This window comes from Rhinatrema bivittatum, chromosome 2, assembly GCF_901001135.1.
Source record: "Rhinatrema bivittatum chromosome 2, aRhiBiv1.1, whole genome shotgun sequence".
NCBI lineage: Eukaryota > Metazoa > Chordata > Amphibia > Gymnophiona > Rhinatrematidae > Rhinatrema > Rhinatrema bivittatum.
Genome location: NC_042616.1, coordinates 29,927,301 through 29,947,865, shown reverse-complemented (window position 1 = coordinate 29,947,865; position 20,565 = coordinate 29,927,301). Strand labels below are relative to the sequence as shown.

General features: G+C 50.1%; 1 protein-coding gene across 2 annotated transcripts; it reads right to left on the bottom strand.

Moving 5' to 3' along the window:
- Window positions 1-2,303: 2,303 nt before the first annotated feature.
- On the bottom strand, window positions 2,304-20,322 carry LOC115085874 (zinc finger protein 271-like). 2 transcript variants are annotated; one of them, XM_029592407.1, is made up of 3 exons: window positions 20,210-20,322; window positions 11,850-11,969; window positions 2,304-4,362 (listed from the first exon to the last, which is right to left on the bottom strand). In XM_029592407.1, exon 3 carries the CDS (start codon window positions 3,986-3,988, stop codon window positions 2,471-2,473), a length of 1,518 nt encoding a protein of 505 aa, XP_029448267.1. In that variant the 5' UTR covers window positions 3,989-4,362; window positions 11,850-11,969; window positions 20,210-20,322; the 3' UTR covers window positions 2,304-2,470. The 2 variants fall into 2 exon arrangements, with proteins under 2 accessions (XP_029448267.1, XP_029448266.1); XM_029592406.1 differs by lacking the exon at window positions 20,210-20,322 and adding an exon at window positions 14,139-14,193.
- Window positions 20,323-20,565: the final 243 nt, after the last annotated feature.

Here is a 20,565-nt window from a genome sequence, read left to right as displayed (position 1 = left end):
GAAAAACCCTCCTGAAACGCGACCGCAGAAGGAGTCCACGGAGTGATTACGGGGTTTGTTTGGTTTTGTTTTTTTTTTAAACAAAGCATGCCACCGGGAGGGGAGGGGCACGGCCCGACCGGGGAGCCTGCGAAAACCGCAGGCGCAACTGTTTGGGCGGGGAAGGAAGGAGAAGGCGCTTGAGAAAACCAGGATCCCGCCAGGACCGGGGCCATATCCGTGGACAAGAGGCGGCACCAGGAAGATTAGCTAACGCACCCGGGTTGGCTATAGGATCCGGGAGTACCGGGATCCGTCGGGGGACAGGGAGGGGGCACCTCCGGGACCACCCGTGCCCCAAGGGACCCCGGGGGCTCTGCAGCCGGCCAAACTAGCAATGGCACGGAGTGGGGGAAATTTTTAAGTCAATGACGAATTACTGATTTAATTAATTCATTATTTATTATTATTATTATTTTTTTTGTAATTGATTTGTCCTGGGGGGGGGGGGGGACCTTCCACCTCCTCCTGCATGCTCACTAAAGGGAATTTACGCAGGAGGAGGGAAAAAACGAGCCCAAAAATCCCGGGTGGGGGAGGGGGTGACAAAAAACCCTTCCTGGGGGGCTCAAATCGGGGGGTAGCTGCAAAAAAAAAATTGGCCCCCCAGCCCCAGGGAGCTCCGAAAACGGAGCCGATAAAAAATCCAAAATGGCTGCCGTTCCTGGGCTTCCCGACCAGAGAACGGCCTGGCCAAGCTCTGAGGAGGGGATCCCCGGGCTAAATTTGCCTTCCCTGCCGAGGAGGGACCTTCCCCACCCGACAGGGAGGCATAGAAGAAACCCCCACGGCAAAAACTCGATGGGGGCTGGCAGAGAAGAGGCAGGCTGCCTGCCCGCGGCAAAGAGATAGCCGCTCTGAGGAGAAAAAAGGCTGCAGAGAAAAAATGTGATTGACAGCCTGGAGGCCAGGAGTGAAGCAGGGGGGAATCCTGCTGACTCCTGCCTGACCCGAAAAGGAAAAATATGGGTCTACTGCTACAAATAAGCTGGAGGTAGGGGAATACCTGCAACTTATAATAAAAAGTGAAATTCCTCTTTTAAATATTTATTCACTTTTTTTTTTTAACTGAGCGCAGCAGTCGGGTTCTAAACCCTCTCGGCAGCCAGGAAGCGGAACGGACTCAGGCTATGCAGCGCACAAGGGGCAAAGCCCCCCTGAGACCGGCAAGAGCCGGGAGACTTAACCATCTCCCACAGAAGAAAAAGAAAAAAATCACTAAAGAAAAAGTCCCTTACTACTAAGGAAAATAAGAAGTACTTGCTTGATCCGAGAGGAAGAAGAAAGAAAAGGCTGGCTAGCCTAAGCAGAGAACGAAGGGTGAGCTGCCGCACCTGCTGGAGACAAACGAATACTGAAGGGTTAGAGGATAGGCTCTGTCCTGATATAGGGCATCCTTTCAGTTTTAGTCTGTCTCCACCTGCTGGATAGGAGGCTCAACCCACAGTCTGGACTGATCCGGGTACGTACAGGGAAAGCTTTCTTATAGTCAATCCATTAAAGATCTTAACTTTCCATCAGTTACCTTTTGCAACTTTTCCTTAGATATTTTGGGTATAAATATTCAGCTGCTGAGAGGAGAGACACATATCTGGTTAACTTTACCTGGGTATTCAGTGCTGCTGAATATACCCGAATAAGTTAGAGTTAGCCAGATATGCGGTATCTGGCTAAGTTTAGATCAGCCCTATGGTGTGTCTTGAGTTAGCCGGTTAGGTTAACTCTGAATATTAGAGTTAGCCGGCTTACTCTGCTCCTTCCCAGAACATCTTCCTCCCGCCCCAGGAACACCCCTGACTTATCTGGCTAGAATTTAGCCAGATAAGCCTTTTAAATCTGGTCTGACTCCATCTGCTAGACGGGGGACATAACCCACTGTCTGGACTGATCCTGGTACATACAGGGAATCAACGTTTGTGGCATAAAAGTGGCAGTACATTATCTCCTTTTTATCTCCAGGGGTCCAATTAACTGAAGGCAAATCTCTTAATTTTTTCATTACCTTCTGGGGTCTGTCTACTGCTGTAGTGGTTACACGAACAGCTTCAGCATGGTCTGGTAAAATGCACTAAGATCTTTATCTTCCCCTAAAGATTCAATGCTACCACAAGTACCCTCATTACCTTAGGCTAAGGGTGGGCACCTTTCTAACTTGGGCAATGTGCAGCCAGTGTAAATTTTTCTTTTTGCTTCTTTACAAACTTCACTTGTAGTAGCCGCCTCGATAAGATTTAGTCCAAATATTGTACATCAGGGTCACCACATGAAAGTACACAGCAAGATTTACTAGGAATAAAATTACTCCATTTGCTCTAATATTTCTCTCACTCCTAGACCCCCTGTGGATCTTTTGGCGTATTCTCAGTACTGATTTCCAACTGAAGCTTTTAATCACACTCAGTACTTGTTTATAGTTTCTAGCTTGGGTGAATCATTTAGTACTTTTTAGTTGTGAATTCTGCCCAAAGCTTTTATCACGGTCAATACATGCAAAGGGTTTCTCTCCTGTGTGGATCCTTTCATGTCGTTTGAGATTTGAACAAGACCTGAAACTTTTATCACACACACAGCATGTAAATGGTTTCTCTCCTATGTGCATGCTTTCATGCCTTTTCAGTTTTGATTTAACACTAAAGCTTTTATCACACTCTCTGCATGTAAATGGTTTCTCTCCTGTGTGGATTCTTTCATGTATTTTCAGTTCAAATTTCATACAGAAGCTTTCTTCACACTCAGAGCACACAAATGGTTTCTCTCCTGTGTGGATCCTTTTATGTATTTTCAGTTCTGATTTAGTATGGAAGCTTTTCTCACATTCAGTGCATGCAAATGGTTTCTCTCCTTTGTGAATCCTTTCATGCTTTTTCAGGCTTGAATAAAACCTGAAGCTTTTATCACACTCTATGCATGTAAATGGTTTCTCTCCTGTGTGGATTCTTTCATGTATTTTTAGTTCAGTTGTCATACGGAAGCTTTTCTCACACTCCGTGCACGTAAATGGTTTCTCTCTTGTGTGGATTCTTTCATGACTTTTCAGTTCTGATTTCCCATTGAAGCTTTTATCACATTCAGAGCATGGAAATGGCTTCTCTCCTGTGTGGATCCATTCATGCCTTTTCAGTTTTGATTTAACACTAAAGCTTTTATCACACTCTCTGCATGTAAATGGTTTTTCTCCTGTGTGGATTCTTTCATGTATTTTCAGTTCAGATTTTAAACGGAAGCTTTCCTCACACTCAGAGCATATAAATGGTTTCTCACCCGTGTGGATTCTTTCATGCATTTTCAGTTCTGACACCCTACTGAATCTTTTATCACACTCCCCACATGTAAAGGGTTTCTCTCCTGTGTGGGTCCTTTCATGTATTATCAGTGCTGATTTCCAACTGAAGCTTTTATCACACTCAGTGCATGAAAATGGACTATTTCCTGTGTGGATTCTTTCATGCATTTTCAGTTTTGATTTACCCCTGAAGCTTTTTCCACACTCTCTGCATGTAAATGGTTGCTCTCCTGTGTGGACTCTTTCATGTATTTTTAGTTCAGATTTCCAACTGAAGCTCTTATCACAATCAAGGCAGGTAAATGGTTTCTCTCCTGTGTGAGTCCTTTCATGCATTTTCAGGTTTGATTTACAACTGAAGCTTTTATCACACTCAGTGCAGGTAAATGGTTTCTCCCCAGTGTGGATCCTTTCATGCCTATTTAGTTTTGATTTACAACTGAAGCTTTTATCACAATCAAGGCAGGTAAATGGTTTCTCTCCTGTGTGGATTCTTTCATGTATTTTCAGTGCTGATTTCCAACTGAAGCTTTTATCACACACAGAGCAAGTGAGTGGTTTCTCTCCTGTGTATATCCTGTGATGCCTTTTCATGTTTGATTTCCAAATGAAGCTTTTATCATAGTCCTTATCATGCTTTTCTTCTGAGTGGATTTTCTGGTGCATTTTCAGTTGTGAAGCATAAATGAAGCTTTTATTACATTCACTACATGGAAATTCTTTCTTTTTTGTATGAATCTTCTGGTGACATTTTAATATTACTTTACTTGCACATTCATTGACTGAAAAGGATCTCAACCCAGTATATTCTCTCAGATGTTGTGTACTTTGCTCACAAGGAGTCACATTCTCAGTGGAGTCTCCTGTTGGGTTTCTCAGCCTTTCCTCTGCCTTGCACTGATTCCAGCAGTTTTCCTCCCAGTCACAACATGGGCAGGTTTCCGCTCCATCTTTCTCTGATACAGTTGTAGTCACTTCCAGATGCTTAGTGGGTTCCTCAGGATGTGTCTCCTTACATCTTCTCTTAGACTCATCCACCTCTGGAAAATAAAATAAAGGGCAGACATTACTTGATGTCAGGGAGACGCAGCCTGTTAATGGTCAGGGTTTTCTCAGCATTAACACACCTCAGAGGGAACAGGGACGTAAAGCAGCCACATCACCTCCTTTCTGCAGCATTCTGGGATGAAGTAGAGAACATCTCTGGGTCTATGAAGCCGAGGACTGAACATCTCAACACCGTCAGGTGTATAAAATTCTCAGAATGTTTTATGTAACTCACAGAAAACTAAAACCACTTTGTAAAGTAACTTAAATTGTGTTTATATAGACCTGTGATAAAGGCGAGGATAAGAAAGTGACATTTGCCAGATCCCAGGAATTGGATTTCTTTTATGGATGGCAGCCAGAGCAAAGCCCGGCTCCTGATCCCAATGAGTGCACTGGTGTAGATCAACATGATAAGAAGGGACAGAGGTTGTGCAAGGCCGAAAAACTGGGTCCAAAAGGAAATCAGGAGCCAGGGAAGCTCCTTAAGAACAGGAGCGACGCCGACGTCCTCTCTCTGACACTGACGGCAGAGCCGGGGAAGCTCCTTAAGAACAGGAGCGAGGCCCTCTCTCTGACACTGACGGCAGAGCCGGGGAAGCTCCTTAAGAACAGGAGCGAGGCCCTCTCTCTGACACTGACGGCAGAGCCGGGGAAGCTCCTTAAGAACAGGAGCGAGGCCCTCTCTCTGACACTGACGGCAGAGCCGGGGAAGCTCCTTAAGAACAGGAGCGAGGCCCTGTCTCTGACACTGACGGCAGAGCCGGGGAAGCTCCTTAAGAACAGGAGCGACGCCCTCTCTCTGACACTGAAAGCAGAGCCGGGGAAGCTCCTTAAGAACAGGAGCGACGCCCTCTCTCTGACACTGACGGCAGAGCCGGGGAAGCTCCTTAAGAACAGGAGCGACGCCCTCTCTCTGACACTGACAGCAGAGCCGGGAAAGCTCCTTAAGAACAGGAGCGACGTCCTCTCTCTGACACTGACGGCAGAGCCGGGGAAGCTCCTTAAGAACAGGAGCGACGCCCTCTCTCTGACACTGAAAGCAGAGCCGGGGAAGCTCCTTAAGAACAGGAGCAACGCCCTCTCTCTGACACTGAAAGCAGAGCCGGGGAAGCTCCTTAAGAACAGGAGCGACGTCCTCTCTCTGACACTGACGGCAGAGCCGGGGAAGCTCCTTAAGAACAGGAGCGACGCCCTCTCTCTGACACTGACAGCAGAGCCGGGGAAGCTCCTTAAGAACAGGAGCGACGCCCTCTCTCTGACACTGACGGCAGAGCCGGGGAAGCTCCTTAAGAACAGGAGCGACGCCCTCTCTCTGACACTGAAAGCAGAGCCGGGGAAGCTCCTTAAGAACAGGAGCAACGCCCTCTCTCTGACACTGAAAGCAGAGCCGGGGAAGCTCCTTAAGAACAGGAGCGACGTCCTCTCTCTGACACTGACGGCAGAGCCGGGGAAGCTCCTTAAGAACAGGAGCGACGTCCTCTCTCTGACACTGACGGCAGAGCCGGGGAAGCTCCTTAAGAACAGGAGCGACGCCCTCTCTCTGACACTGACAGCAGAGCCGGGGAAGCTCCTTAAGAACAGGAGCGACGCCCTCTCTCTGACACTGACGGCAGAGCCGGGGAAGCTCCTTAAGAACAGGAGCGACGCCCTCTCTCTGACACTGAAAGCAGAGCCGGGGAAGCTCCTTAAGAACAGGAGCGAGGCCCTCTCTCTGACACTGACGGCAGAGCCGGGGAAGCTCCTTAAGAACAGGAGCGACATCCTCTCTCTGACACCGACGGCAGAGCCGGGGAAGCTCCTTAAGAACAGGAGCGAGGCCCTCTCTCTGACACTGACGGCAGAGCCGGGGAAGCTCCTTAAGAACAGGAGCGACGCCCTCTCTCTGACACTGACGGCAGAGCCGGGGAAGCTCCTTAAGAACAGGAGCGACGCCCTCTCTCTGACACTGACGGCAGAGCCGGGGAAGCTCCTTAAGAACAGGAGCGACGTCCTCTCTCTGACACTGACGGCAGAGCCGGGGAAGCTCCTTAAGAACAGGAGCAAGGCCCTCTCTCTGACATTGACAGCAGTTACGAAACAGGTGGCAGAGACCGGATCAGCTGCAGCTTCTGCAAGGCCAATTAATTACGACATTTAGCAGAAAACCTTTAGTAAATAGGCCCCTTACACTCTAAGCTTTCTGAGGACTGGGAAATACCAAAGATACTTGACTGTAACACTTTGAGCTACCAATGAAATCTAAATCTGAAATAAAGACATATTGAAGCATGCTTTCTATTTCTCTATAAATAAAGTACATTCTATATAAACAGGAGAGAGCTGATCCCTGACCCCTGCAGAGTCCCAGGGCAGGAGTAACAGGAAGCAGAAGCCGCTGTAAGCAGGGACTGGACATTATCTCTGAGCTCAATCACTGCCCTGACTCGTCTGCCCTCGCGCTGGGGAAGTGCAGGGAAATGAAGGCCGTCATGGATTCCCCGAGGAAGGGAAAGATCAGACAGAGCTGGGCCGAGCCCCTCAGAGCATAAAAACAGAGCGAGCGCTCTCGCACCCCCAGGGACACGCGGTGAGCTCTGAACCCAACGAGACCAGGAGAGGAGAAGGATCTGAATGATGAGGTCTCAGTACCCAAAAGAGAGGCCCTACAGAAGAGCAGAGGGCAGCAAGTAAAAGGAAGAGACTTTAAAGGACTCTGTAAGCCCAAATCACGCAGGGAAAAGACACCCCGACCCCGAGCCTTCATACTGCAGAGAACAGGAGAGAACAGTGTTATCAATTAACAAGGAATAAGGTGGAGGAGATGAGCGGTACCCTCACTGGTAATAAACCATATAGAGATAGTACAGAGCTAAAAACTGTAGGGTCCTTGTAGAAGTGACTATGAATCAAGATTTAATCAAAGTCTTGATTCATTCTCTCTTCTACAAGGAACCTACAATTTTTAGTGCTGTGCTATCTATAGATGGATTGTTCATCATTTAACACTGAGGGGAGATTTATTGCAGGAGATTTTGTCACCTATCTTGCAACTGGAGTGTCTTGTCTGAGGATAAGCAGTGCAATGCATTTGAGTTAAGGTTATCAAGATGAGGACAGGGACTGTGAACGTGCCCTGTCCAAGACTGGAAAGCAAGTTTGCCGATTGTAAATTGTGTTTTCCGCAGATAGCGGGATAAGTTAGCCATGATCTGGGGCAGGTCCGAGCTGGGGTTGCAGTGAAGCAGTTACTTTGTAAACAATGTGGACTCTACCATGAAGAGCAGACGATCGTGAAAATACACAGTGCAGGACTGCTCTATCAGGAGAGGCAAGACTGTCCCGGCAGTAGTGGGGGCGTTACACTGTGCACCGCTGACCGTGTGGCAGCTTTACATGCGTCCTCCAGCGGCATTTCATGCAGGCCGGCGATGGAGGCGGTCGTGGCCTGAACTTGGTGATCCCCGAGCGGGTTCAGGAGCTCCAGGCCCGCCGCAGCTCCCCAGGGTTGGATGCAGTCTGTAATCCCGTCAGACGGAGCTCGTTTGGAAACAGGGGGCTCCAAGTCTATCAGGATAAACGGAAACAGAAAGCTGCCGAGCCTGTCTATGAGACTGAGGCCTCCTTTTACACTACCCAAGGGCTCTTCTGCAGTCCAGAGTGTGGAGACCTTTCTCCCCGTCACGAGCGTGCACAGGCAGGAAGAACGGAGGAGGAACTATCCCCTGATTCATCTGAAACGCAGATCCCGCTTTCAGCGGGGATTTAGGATGGGTGCGAAGGACAGCCTTGTCATGAAAAGAAGGAGAAATGACTACTTACCTGATCATTTCCTTTCCTCTAAGGAAGGCCGGCCAGTCCACACCAGTGGGATACGCACTCCTACCAGCAGATGGGGACAGAGTAAAGCTGACTTGGTGACACCACTGACTTACAGCTCTGCCCCGACATCAGCTTGCCACTAGCTCCAGGAAAGCCAAACCGTGGACTAACTTGAACATGACTATTAACAGTCAACCACTCACGCTTCCAACCAACTGGGAAACACTGAGCTCAGCAAAAAAAAAAGTTTTAACATCAAATAATCTTAGGGCTGGCTGTGTCACTTACCAAATCCTTCAAACAACTGCACAGAAATAGCACTCTTCATCGTCTGCATATAAAGGACAAATTAAAAGCAATTAGGCAGCCCAGGGTGGGCTGTGGGCTGGCCTGCCTTCCTTAGAGGAAAGGGAATTATCAGGTAAGGGGTCATTTCTCTTTCCTCTGTGCTCGGGCAGGCCAACCCAGACCGGTGGGATGTACCAGGGCTACTCCCGAACAGAACGGGAGGCTGCCCGCGGTCCCGTCAACACCGCACGCACGAAAGCCGCCCCCTCCTCAGCCCTCACGTCCCAGCGGGAATGCCTGGAGAGGACCACGTCGCGGCTCAGCACGAGGCAACATCCGAAGCTCTGCCCACGAAACTGCCTGAGCGCAAGTGGAGCGCACCCGGAACCTGTGCAGGTAATGGGACCTCTGCATCCCCGTAGGCGGCCACGATCACCTCATTCAACCAACGGGCCACAGTCGCACCTGTCACCGGCTCTCCTTGTTTTATCTCCACCCATGGGGCACAAACGGCCGATGAGACTCCCCGAAGGCGCGAGTAATCTTCCAAGTACCGCACCGGATGCCGCTTGACGTCCGAGGCACGCAACAGGCGATAATCCCACTCGTCTCTAGCCCCGTCCGGCGTGGGCAGGGAAATAAGACTGATTCAAATGAAACTCCGAAACCACTTTCGGCAAAAAGGAAGGCACAGCCCTAAGCCGTACTGTCCCCGGAGTCAATCGTAGAAACGGCTCACGGCAACAAAGAGCTTGCAGCTCGGAGCCGCCTCGTGCCGAACAGATTGCGACCAGGAAAAACAGTTTTCCAGGTAAGCGGCTGCAGAGAGAGATCATGGAGTGGCCACATAAGCCACCCCCAGCTTCCAGGCGAGCCGCCTGAACGGGGGGAGAGCATCCCGGGCCAGGACTGCTCCTGCGGTTCCCTGGATCCAGCACAAGCAGGCCCGCTGCCTCATGCTAGCACTACAGCGCTGCCCGCAAGCTCAAAGCTGATACCTCAAGCGTGCGTTTGAGCTGACTCTCCAAGCTTGCGGTCCCGGATATCCTTCAGAGCGGTGGACCCCCCGCCAGCGGAAGTGTAGTCTTCTTAAGTCACCGCAGAGACCGCCGTGTCCACCTTCGGAGTCTTAAGGCGAGCCAAATGCTCATCCAGCAAGGGGTAAAGCTTCGTCCTCGCCCACCCAGTCTTTAAGCCGGGGAATCCCACACTCCCAGCTACATCAGCTTTTGGATCTTTTTAGGTTTGGGAAAGGCACTGGGCATCCAGAACCGGACTGACGCCCTCCTCCTGCGATAGCTTTACCTCCAACTCTCCCAACGCTTGGGGAATAAGGGGCCGAAGCTCCTCCTCCTTAAACAGGCGGCCCCACTCGAGGGTCAGCCCTCTAGGTCCCGGCCTCTCCAAGATCTGGGTGATCCTGGCTCACGTCTGGGGTCCAGAATCGGATCCCCCCCCCCCTCCGGATCCCGCTCCCTGTAGCGACGCAGCATCGTCCTGCACGTCGTCCGAGTCATCCAGATCCCTGGGAGGGGTCGCCCCAGGCCCCACATAACCCCGGCGTGAGAAGGCCCTCCGCACCAGCTGCCCGCGCCAGCCTAGGTCGCACGGGTGGTCCTGGCCTCGAGTCTCTGGCTCTCCTCTCCCCTGCAAGCTTTCCAGCCAGAAAAGCCTCGTGCATGGACAAATTCGGGGGAAGGGGGGATCCCCGCGGACTTTGAAAACCCTGCTCGGGGAGGCTGGACTCTGAAACCGCTCCCTCCTCCTAGTTATCCCCCCCCCAATTCCTGCCCCGCAGGAGAGAGGAGGAGGAGGAGAATCCCTGGGCTCTAGATCGGCTGAGGCCCCTCCCCCCCCGCCTGCTGTCCCCCTCGGGAACAGCTTCAGAGGAGACCCCTGCCGTGGACCCCACCCCCCCCCCCGGATCGGGACGACCTTTTGCCCTTAGAAGCCTTCGGAGAAGATCCCTCCCCTCCCGCAGCACAGCCTGTGCAAAGCAGGTCGACCGCAGCCCGCAGGCCTCTACACGCGGCTCCTCCACCGGGAGGCGCGTGCAAACGCGAAGGCCGGCCGCACCCGCGCGCAGCCGTCTCCCCAGCCGCGCGAAAACGCACGCCCGTGCCGACACCGCCGGTGCGTGGGGGGAAAAAAAAAACCCAGCACTGGGACCTAAAGCCGCACGACTCTCGCGGCGGGCTGTCCAAGGTTCCCCTCGCCAGGGGAAATCAAATTTACTTGGCCTCACCCCCGCGCTCTCCCCTACCCGAGAACTGCGGAACAAGCGGCCGGTCGACTGCCCCGGCACTGCAGCTAAAGGTCGAATGTCCCGGGCTCCTGCCAGTCTGTCTTTGGGTTTTTTTTTTTAAAACAAACTTAAATAAACACGACACAGTGAACAAAGGATGACTAAAGGGCTACGTCCCCGAATGGAGCCGGTGGAATCTAGGAAAGGGACTTTGGGTGCGAAGAGGGAGCCAGTCCCCTGGCTATCAAGGTCCCCGGGAACAGCCAGGGGTAACCAAGCCCTCAGTCGCCAAACGAACCTAGCACCTCAGGGAGCAGAATCCAAAGTTTCAAGTCTCCCAAATCAGTCAGGGCTGCGGGTCTGCACCTCTCCCACCTGCTGGAGACGGAGAGATAGTGAGGGCCTGCAGGTGGCACTCTCGGTTATGGACAGTGCCAGTACAACGCTCTCTGTCTCCATCTGCTGGCAGGGATGCATAAACCCACTGGTCTGGATTGATCTGGATATGCAGAGGAACTTGAAATAGAATTGAGAGACAATTAAAATCAATAAAGGACCGGAGCTGAAGAGCGACTTCCTTCGATTTGTTCTCCTTCAGGCGGAAAGCTTGCTCCACGATCCAGAGAAGTCCCAGCTCTCCTGGCTTTGGAAGATCAGTCAGCCAGACCATTGTCCTCTTTCCCCATCTTGGTCCGGATCCTTCCCAGGAGAATTCAACCTTACAATGGCCGTTGACGCAGCTCTCTCTATCCCTTAATTTCATTTTTAATTTTGCCCAACATCTGCTGGAGGCAGAGAACTACTGATGTGTTCTCGGCAGCTCCTGACTACACACAGGACGGCATCAGTTTAGTTAGTTCTGGTCCTCTACCTCCGTCTGCTCACGGGAGGAAGAGTCACAAGTGTCTGGACTGGTCTGGCTGTAAAGAAAAGAGGGATTCTGGGGACAGATCATGTTATGTAAATCACACACTCTGCGGCTTTGGGTATCTGAATATGAATAAATGACCCAGACACAAGCACTGCCTGTCACAGACACCCTGTGAGTGATTCCAGAGATCTGCAGAGGAGCTTGTGAAGGGGTCTCTGCACTTCCACTCTCCAGCTCAGCAGTTTGACCCCGTTCCCTCTTATTCCTGCACTCACCTGAGCAGCTGCTTTTCCCAGCGCCTCCTTCCTCTGATCCCGGCTCATCCCTGATGTACGGCTCTTCCCCTCGTTCAATGTGGGATATAATCTCAGGGGTGATGGTCGGGGAGCCTGTTCCTGGGGTAAGAGCACTGCATTAGGTTTCTCACAGTCACTCAGTATAATATCACTGCTCATTTTCTGCAGGAGGATTGCACTGAAGGGAAAGATGCATTGAGAGAGACATTCAGATACCTTGTGGGCTGCACCAGGGCCCCAGAATGGGGCGTTTTCTATAGGTACAGAGGTGGGGGAATAAAGCAGGTTTCTCCGTATCCCCTCAGATCATGTATGAATACAGTGCAGTGCACATACATGACCTAAACGTGTCTTGAATGCAGATGTAGTCAGGATCCCCTGCAGTCTCTGTGCTCCCTGTGGGGTCTCAAAGCTCACTCACCAATGTCCATCTGTCAGGAATGTGTCTGTCTGTCCTTCACTGACTACATCCCAAACTCATCTCTTCATATCCTCCTTCTCACTACAATTACTAAGAAATACTTTCCCTTTCTATCCTGTTACTCTCCTCTCCCACCTCCCCTCCCTCATTTATCCCCATCCCCTCCTCTTCCTCACTACAATTACTAAGAAATACTTTCCCTTTCTATCCTGTTACACTCCTCTCCCACCTCCCCTCCCTCATTTATCCCCCATCCCCCTCCTCTTCCTCACTACAATTACTAAGAAATACTTTCCCTTTCTATCCTATTACACTCCTCTCCCACCTCCCCTCCCTCATTTATCCCCATCCCCCTCCTCATCCTCACTACAATTACTAAGAAATACTTTCCCTTTCTATCCTGTTACACTCCTCCCCCACCTCCCCTCCCTCATTTATCCCCATCCCCCCTCCTCTTCCTCACTACAATTACTAAGAAATACTTTCCCTTTCTATCCTGTTACACTCCTCCCCCACCTCCCCTCCCTCATTTATCCCCATCCCCTCCTCTTCCTCACTACAATTACTAAGAAATACTTTCCCTTTCTATCCTGTTACACTCCTCTCCCACCTCCCCTCCCTCATTTATCCCCATCCCCTCCTCTTCCTCACTACAATTACTAAGAAATACTTTCCCTTTCTATCCTGTTACACTCCTCCCCCACCTCCCCTCCCTCATTTATCCCCATCCTCACTACAATTACTAAGAAATATTTTCCCTTTCTATCCTGTTACACTCCTCTCCCACCTCCCCTCCCTCATTTATCCCCATCCCCTCCTCTTCCTCACTACAATTACTAAGAAATACTTTCCCTTTCTATCCTGTTACACTCCTCCCCCCCCCCCCCCCTCCCTCATTTATCCCCATCCTCACTACAATTACTAAGAAATACTTTCCCTTTCTTTCCTGTTACACTCCTCTCCCACCTCCCCTCCCTCATTTATCCCCATCCCCCTCCTCTTCCTCACAATTACTAAGAAATACTTTCCCTTTCTATCCTGTTACACTCCTCTCCCGCCTCCTCTCCCTCATTTATCCCCACCCCCCTCCTCATCCTCACTACAATTACTAAGAAATACTTTCCCTTTCTATCCTGTTACACCCCTCTCCCACCTCCCCACCCTCATTTATCCCCATCCCCCTCCTCTTCCTCACTACAATTACTAAGAAATACTTTCCCTTTCTATCCTGTTACACCCCTCTCCCACCTCCCCTCCCTCATTTATCCCCATCCCCCTCCTCTTCCTCACTACAATTACTAAGAAATACTTTCCCTTTCTATCCTGTTACACTCCTCTCCCTCATTTATCCCCATCCTCACTACAATTACTAAGAAATACTTTCCCTTTCTATCCTGTTACCCTCCTCTCCCACCTCCCCTCCCTCATTTATCCCATCCCCTCCTCTTCCTCACTACAATTACTAAGAAATACTTTCAATCACAACCAGGGTTGAGTCTGGAGCCATGACCCTTCATTCCCTACTACCCTGGAATTCCTCCCCCCCTTTTATATCACTCTCAAAATATTAGTCTGCTCATTGCAATGATGGTCCTGGTCTGGAGGGGCTGGGGGCAGACACCAGGGCTCCTTCTATAACCCTGAACTCATGGACCCTGAAACCAGCCACTAGGGGTCACCCCTGAGCAATGACCATGACTCCCTACCACCTTAAGAGCTATCAACATTGCCTGCACAACATCCCCAGGCCCAGCACAGCTCAGGGAACAGAAGACCCGACTCCTCTCAATAATGAAATATTCTGAGCTCTCCCTCCTGAAGATATGAATTTCTTAAGTCCTCCTTACCCAGTGATCTGAGGGTCTCATAATTCTCCTTCATCACCTCCTTGTAATGCTCCTTCTGCCCTTCATTTAAATCCCCCCACTCATCCTGGGAGAAATAGACAGCAACGTCCTCAAAGGTTACTGGGACCTGAAACACAAACCAGAAACGCTCAGCCCCTTCTGCATCAGGAGACCTCTCAGTGCTGGGGCTCGGCAGGGCAGGGGGAGAGATATCTGGGTGTAAACAATTTACAGTCACAAGACGCAGAGTCCCAGAGCAGGATTACAGCAACTGGAAGCTGGGACACCAAATGTTCATCTGAGTGCCTCCTGATCTCTCTCCTTACACTCAGGTGTCTTTTCCATGTCCCGGGTCTGCTCCTGGTCCCATTAAATTCAGGGCTGAATCTGCAGTGTCCCAGGTTAGAAAGCTGCAGCAGTGTTTTATATAAAGAGGGCAGGATTGCAGTGTTTCATACCTGTCACTATGAAGTTCTCCCTTTTTCTTTTCTAATCACTAAAACTTAAAGTAAAGGATATACAAAGCATAATCTCATAATGTGTGAGCAGAATCCCCAGCACCAGTTTCTTTAACCTTTATTAGATGCAGTGAAGGATTCCATGGAAGAGGAGAGATTGTGTTAAACTGAACTATTTATATCTTTCCTTAAAATGTCAACTTCCTAAACCTGCTGCCCTTCTGTTTAGCAGCTCTCTGTTGTTATCTCTTTACATGGAAGCTGTTCACAGGGCTTCCAGCCCATTCTCTTACCTGCTTATTACCACTTTATTGATAATAATAATTATTATTATTATAAAAAAAACTTTTTCTCACACTTTTCACATTTCCAGGCAAGTTACAAGTTCACATACATAAAATTTGAAGCAAAACTTCATCATAAACACAAGCATCTCAATAAAATAAATATCAAGGTACACTAAAATTATCCTTAAATATCTACAGAAATCTCAAATGCCTGTAATTAAACAGATTTGCTTACCAACCATCTGGGTAGAAAGCAATGATCCACAGTTGTTCTAGGAGCCTTAGAAATCTGTAGTGATCTCAAATGCCTGGTTAAATACATATGATTTTAGTTGTCTGCAGAACGTCTGGATACAAGGAATGGCCCACTTGAGGTTGCAGGTTCTTAGCTCCCCGAAGGAACTGTATAACATCTGGATGCGCAGACAGAGGATACCCTTGTACCTTACTCAGAGACAACCCAATGTCACTACCTGGACTCTCAAAGAATTAAAGGCCAGTCCCTTGACCAGAACCTTCCTGTAGAAAAGCCAAAATATGAGACACCATAGGCTCAGCAGCAGACCAGGACTCAAAGACTCCAAATTTGCTCATAACCCAAGGATGTAGAAGGCCCTGCAATAGGCTGGAAATAACTGCTTTGGAATATCCCCTCCATCTCAGTCGTCTCCTCTCAGAAGCAAGCCACCTGACTCGAATATTTTGGGGCCTGATAGAGAAGAGTTGACCGATGTCTGAACCCTAGCGGCCTATCTATGGCCATATTGATCAGATCTGGGGACCATGGTTGTCGTGGCCATTTTGGAGCTACCAGGATCACGTTGCCCGAATGTTTCTCTATCTACCATAATTCCTTGTCCTCCAGAGGTCATGGAGGTTAAGACATAAAGAAGAATCCCTCGAGTCCACGGAAGAAGCAAAGCATCGATTTCTTCCGTACTGTGTTCTCTTCAGGGGCTGTAAAATCACAAACCTTAGTGTTCTCTTTGGTCACCATTAAGTCTATATGGGGATACCTATCTTCCTTGAATGAGACATCGCTGCCTACTACAGCTCCCATTCCCCGAGGTCTAACTTTTTCCAAATGAGAAAATCCGCCTGGACGTTGTACACCCCGGCGATGTGAGACACCACCAGCCATTCCAAGTGCTGTTCTGCCCAGAGGATCAACTCCCAGGCCTCTCGAGCCACCGCCTGATTCTTGGTTCCGCCTTGATGGCTGGTATCGGCCACTGTTGTCATTGTCCGATAGGATGCGTACTGGATGGACGCGCAATCTTTGGCAGAAAGGCAAGCAACGCATAATGCACCACTCTTGTCTTTAACTGATTGATAAGACCACGAGGCCTCGTCTTTCGGCCACTGGGTCTGCGCTGACTGATCTGGACCCACCGCTCTCCATCCAGAGAGGCTTACATTGGTGGGAACTTTTACCCAATTCGGAACCTCCAATTCCACACCACGCTCGAGATCGGTGCGAGTAAGCCAATACAAATGTTGCAGCTCCCGGCCGCGGCAGGTCCCTCCTACCTGCTCCTCCGCTCGCCTCGGCTACAGCCCGGCGCGGAATGACTCGCTCCGTGGCAGACCAACCACGGCCTGCCACGGCCAACCACGGCCTGCCACATGGCCGTGAACGCCATCCTCCTCCATCTGGCAGGGGCTCTCCCTAGGCGCACGCGCATGGGAGGCCCCGCCCTTTAAAGGGGCCACGGCGGGAAAACTCAGCCCGGCCCTGGAAGATGACATCACTTGGGAGGGGTATTTAAACCCCACAGCTGCCTGCAGTCTTTTGCAACAGGTCATCTCCTCGGAGTGCTAGTTGCTGTCCAGACATCTTTGTTCCTGTTCCGGCTTGATCCTGTTCCTGGTTCCATTCCTGCTTCTCCATCCTTGTGTACCTGATTCCAGTCCTGGCGTTCCAGTTCCTGCTTTCCTGCCCGTGCCTTCATTCCAGTCTCCGGTCTTCTCCTTGGTCCCCAGCTCCTGTGACCCAGTCTTCGGCTTGCCTTCTCGTCTCTGCCTGTCTGCTGCCCGTCTCAATCCTCGGCCTGGTACTTCGCTCTAGCCTTTCTGCTGCCTGCCCCGGATCTTCTGCCTGGACTCCGTTCTGCTCCTTCGCTGCCAGCCCTGACTCGGACCTCTGACCCTGCCTTCTTCATCAGCTTCACCATCGCCTTTGAGGCACCCGCATCTAAGTCCTGCCGGCCCCAGCACCCAAGGGCTCAACCTGCGGGGAACGAGGGCTGGTACAAGTGAAGGTCCTGTCAGGTTGTCCTCACCAGCTCCTCCTTCTGGAGGCGAGACCCATTGGGGGCAATTCCTCAGTGGTCACCACCACTCGCTTCGGCCCAAGGGTCCACAATCCTAACAACAAAATACTGTCCCTGGTTTCCCCCTCGAATGGAAGATGAAGAAACTCTTCCAATAATGGATTCCAGCGGGAGAGAAGAGCCCCCTGCAGAGACCGCATATGGGCGAATACCCAATGCATTAATGCCAATGTCGATGCCATAGAACCCAGGACCTGTAAATGGTCCCAGACCTGGGCATCAAATCCGACTCCAATTTCAGCAATCTCTCTCCATGAGAAACACTCTCTCCGACAACGTATCAAAATGAGCTCCCAGATACTCCAGAGTTTGAGAGGGGTCTAAAGGGCTCTTTGCTAGGGTCACCACAGACTGCAAAGCACATCGGTACTTTTGTACTGATCTTCAAAGAGGTCCTCTGATTTTGCACGAATGAGTTACTCATCCAGACACGGATGCATCAACACACCCTCCTTTTGCACTGCAACCGCCCCTAAAAGCATCACCTGGGTGAAGGTACGTGGAGCCATTGCCAGCTGAAGAGAAGGATTTGAAACTGAAAATGTTCCCTTAGGACCATGAACCTCAGGAATCTCTGGTGCTCTGGCATGATGGCCATGTGCAGATGCGCCTCTGTCAAGGCGAGAGATGCCGAGAACTCTCCCTTGCGTACCACTCTTATTACGGACCTCAGAGTCTCCATGTAAAAACGGGAAACCTTGAGAGCCGCATTTACCTTCTTTAAATCCAGTATCGGCTAAAATGTCCCTTCCTTTCTTTTTTTTTTTTTTCAGAAGCATGAAACAGATGGAATATAGGAAAATTGGTTCTCCCCTTTTTAAAACTTGTATCCAGGGCATTCCACTTAAAGTCAATTAACTCTTGAATTCGATACAAGGGGGAAAGAAATAGGACGCTTAACTTAAATTGACCTCCCTGAGCCAACAAGACATCCCTGTGAAAAAAGAAAAAATCTGAACAGAGTCCGATGTAATTTCTCCCTCTTCTAGAAGTGAGAAATCGAATTCCCCATCGGAATCCTCCGATGCCTCATGATCCACATCCCCTTGAACATTACTAGGGGCAGCCTCCCTGCAGCATTTGCCTGCCATGACTGACAAATGGGAGTCCCAAGCACATGATCCTTACATAGTAGGTTGCTTCGCCTTCTCTCGGTGCCCCTGCAGAAAGGTCTGCAGGCCCTGGAAACATTCCACTCAGGAGGAGGAGGATGCATCTATACTGGAGTCCACAGGCCCAACCTTTCTCTCTCCCACGCTTCTCTCTCGGGGAAGATTCTGCCATTGGAACAAGGGAGAACTGGCTGCTGCCTCACCTCCCACTCCACGCCCCCTCCGGAGACACCATAGGTCAAGGGGCTGTCCAACATGGGCAAATGCTATAGCAGACAAATTGCTCTGAGCATCTAAGCAACATTGACACAGATGGAGAGATAGTGAGGACTCAATTTCTCTCAGATGGCAAGCCTCACAGACAGCAGGGCGCTTGGACCTATTCATCCCCGGCACCTAGCTCTCCTGAAGTTCAGTTCTAGGCAGCCTCCTGCGTGCACACCAAAGCCTCCCAGGCGAATGCACACACCCCTCCAGGATGCATGCTTGCAAATACGTGGTCAAGACTAGGTTGCAGTCGTATGCGCAGACCGCTTAACTGACCGAAAATCTCTGGAGACTGGGGCAAAGAGCCAGCATCCCCTGCTGGCTGTTCCACTAAGCAAGCTTTGCATTTAGAAAATTAAAACCGGCAGAAGACCTCTACTAGAACTCCTCCTCGGTGCAAGTGTCTCTCTGCAACACCGCGGGACAGGGAACCGCCAGCTGACACTGCTAGGAAAGCAAAAATAGCTGCCGTTCCCGCGCTGACGGGAAAAGCCTCAGTGCTAGACCCCATCACCTGCAAGACTCGTTTAGCCATCGGTCTAGTGCTGGGCTCCCCCAAAGTGCCTTCCCCACCAGAGTGATTGTAAACCTATAAAGAACTAAAAAGGGCAACGAGGGTAAGAGTCAACCTTCTCTGTAGGGAATTGGGGCTAATAAACATCTGGAGGTACCTACACCCTGGGGAGCAAGATTTTACTTTATTTGAGGCTGGATTATGTTTTTAATCTCTGAGAGGCTGTTCCCAACGGTTCAAGAGTCCTCAATAAAAATATTTCAGTCTCTGATCATGCCCCTGTTTCATTTGGGTTAGACTTGAGAGATGAGTTCAGAATTAATCCACGATGATTTTTTTCATGTATATCTAAAAGATAAATGGGCTGAATATATATCTACAAACGCCACTCCTGACCTTTCTGCAACTTTGGTGTGGGAAGCAGGTAAAGCAGTAATGCAAGAGCATACAATGGCTTATGCCGCTCGGGTTAAAAAAATCCAAAATGCAGATATCTTGAATTTGATTAAAGCGCTGAAGGCAAACAGGCTAAACATAGTTAATATGTCAGAGCACCAAAAAAATGCCAAAGAACACTTCTGCAGCTCATCCTTACTACCATCAGTACCTCCTGCTTGACTCTACCAGCTAATTTGGCAGTGATGTACAATAAACAAAGCCACATGGTTTTGGCTGAAGTGGTGGGGGCACAGAAGGCTGACAGCAGCAGCAAGTAAAGCAGGGAGGACTTACTGGGGCGCTGGAGAATAAAATGAGAGGAGGGCTATAGTGCAGGATAGGGAGAGTGAGCAGGCAGGAGAGAGAAGAGAGGAAGGAGATTAATGAGGGAGGAGAGAGATTAAAGGGGGAGTCTGGAGTGAAATGAAAGATGCAGAAAAAGAACAAACTGTGGGACAGGTCCATAAATACTTATTAGCCAAACAGATAAGAGATGGGGAAGCCAAAGTCTATTTCTTGTGGAGAGCAGACTTTTGTATTGGGATTTGCCTGATTCATCCAGGATGCTGGGCAGGATGCAGCATTGCTCTGATCTAACCTGGCGTTTCTTATGTTATTGGTGTTTATATAGAGAGGGCAGGAGGCTGGGGGCAAATTCCTACCTGAGCGGAAGCTCCTGCAGGCATTTTCCTCCCTGATTTTGCTGCTTTCAGGATTAGAAATGAATCCGGGATTCCTTCTCAGGTCGCGGAAGAGCTGAGTATTTGCCTCTTGCTGTTATGGGGGGGGTTAAGAAAAGTTGAGACTCAGAGCTGCAGAGCCTGGCAGGGGAGGAAGTCTCTCGTTCCCTAAATTTCAAAAGCATCAGAACTGCACAATTGGGGAGGGAGTCTTCCTCTCTCATTGCCTGAATCGGAATCTCAAACTTGCAGAACAGCTCCGCCCTTTACTCTGAGGCTCACAAAGATGACATCAGGCAGGAGGCGGGGGGCTTTACTCTGAGGCTCACAAAGATGAC

Bases quoted from the DNA above. Each gene is read 5' to 3' on its own strand.
- LOC115085874 (XM_029592406.1), bottom strand. From the start codon at position 14,172: ATGAAGGAGAATTATGAGACCCTCAGATCACTGG. The intron at 11,970-14,138 runs GTAAGGAGGACT...CTCTTACCCCAG, and splicing joins TGAGACCCTCAGATCACTGG to GAACAGGCTCCCCGACCATC. The intron at 4,363-11,849 runs GTGAGTGCAGGA...TTTATTTTCCAG, and splicing joins TGGGAAAAGCAGCTGCTCAG to AGGTGGATGAGTCTAAGAGA.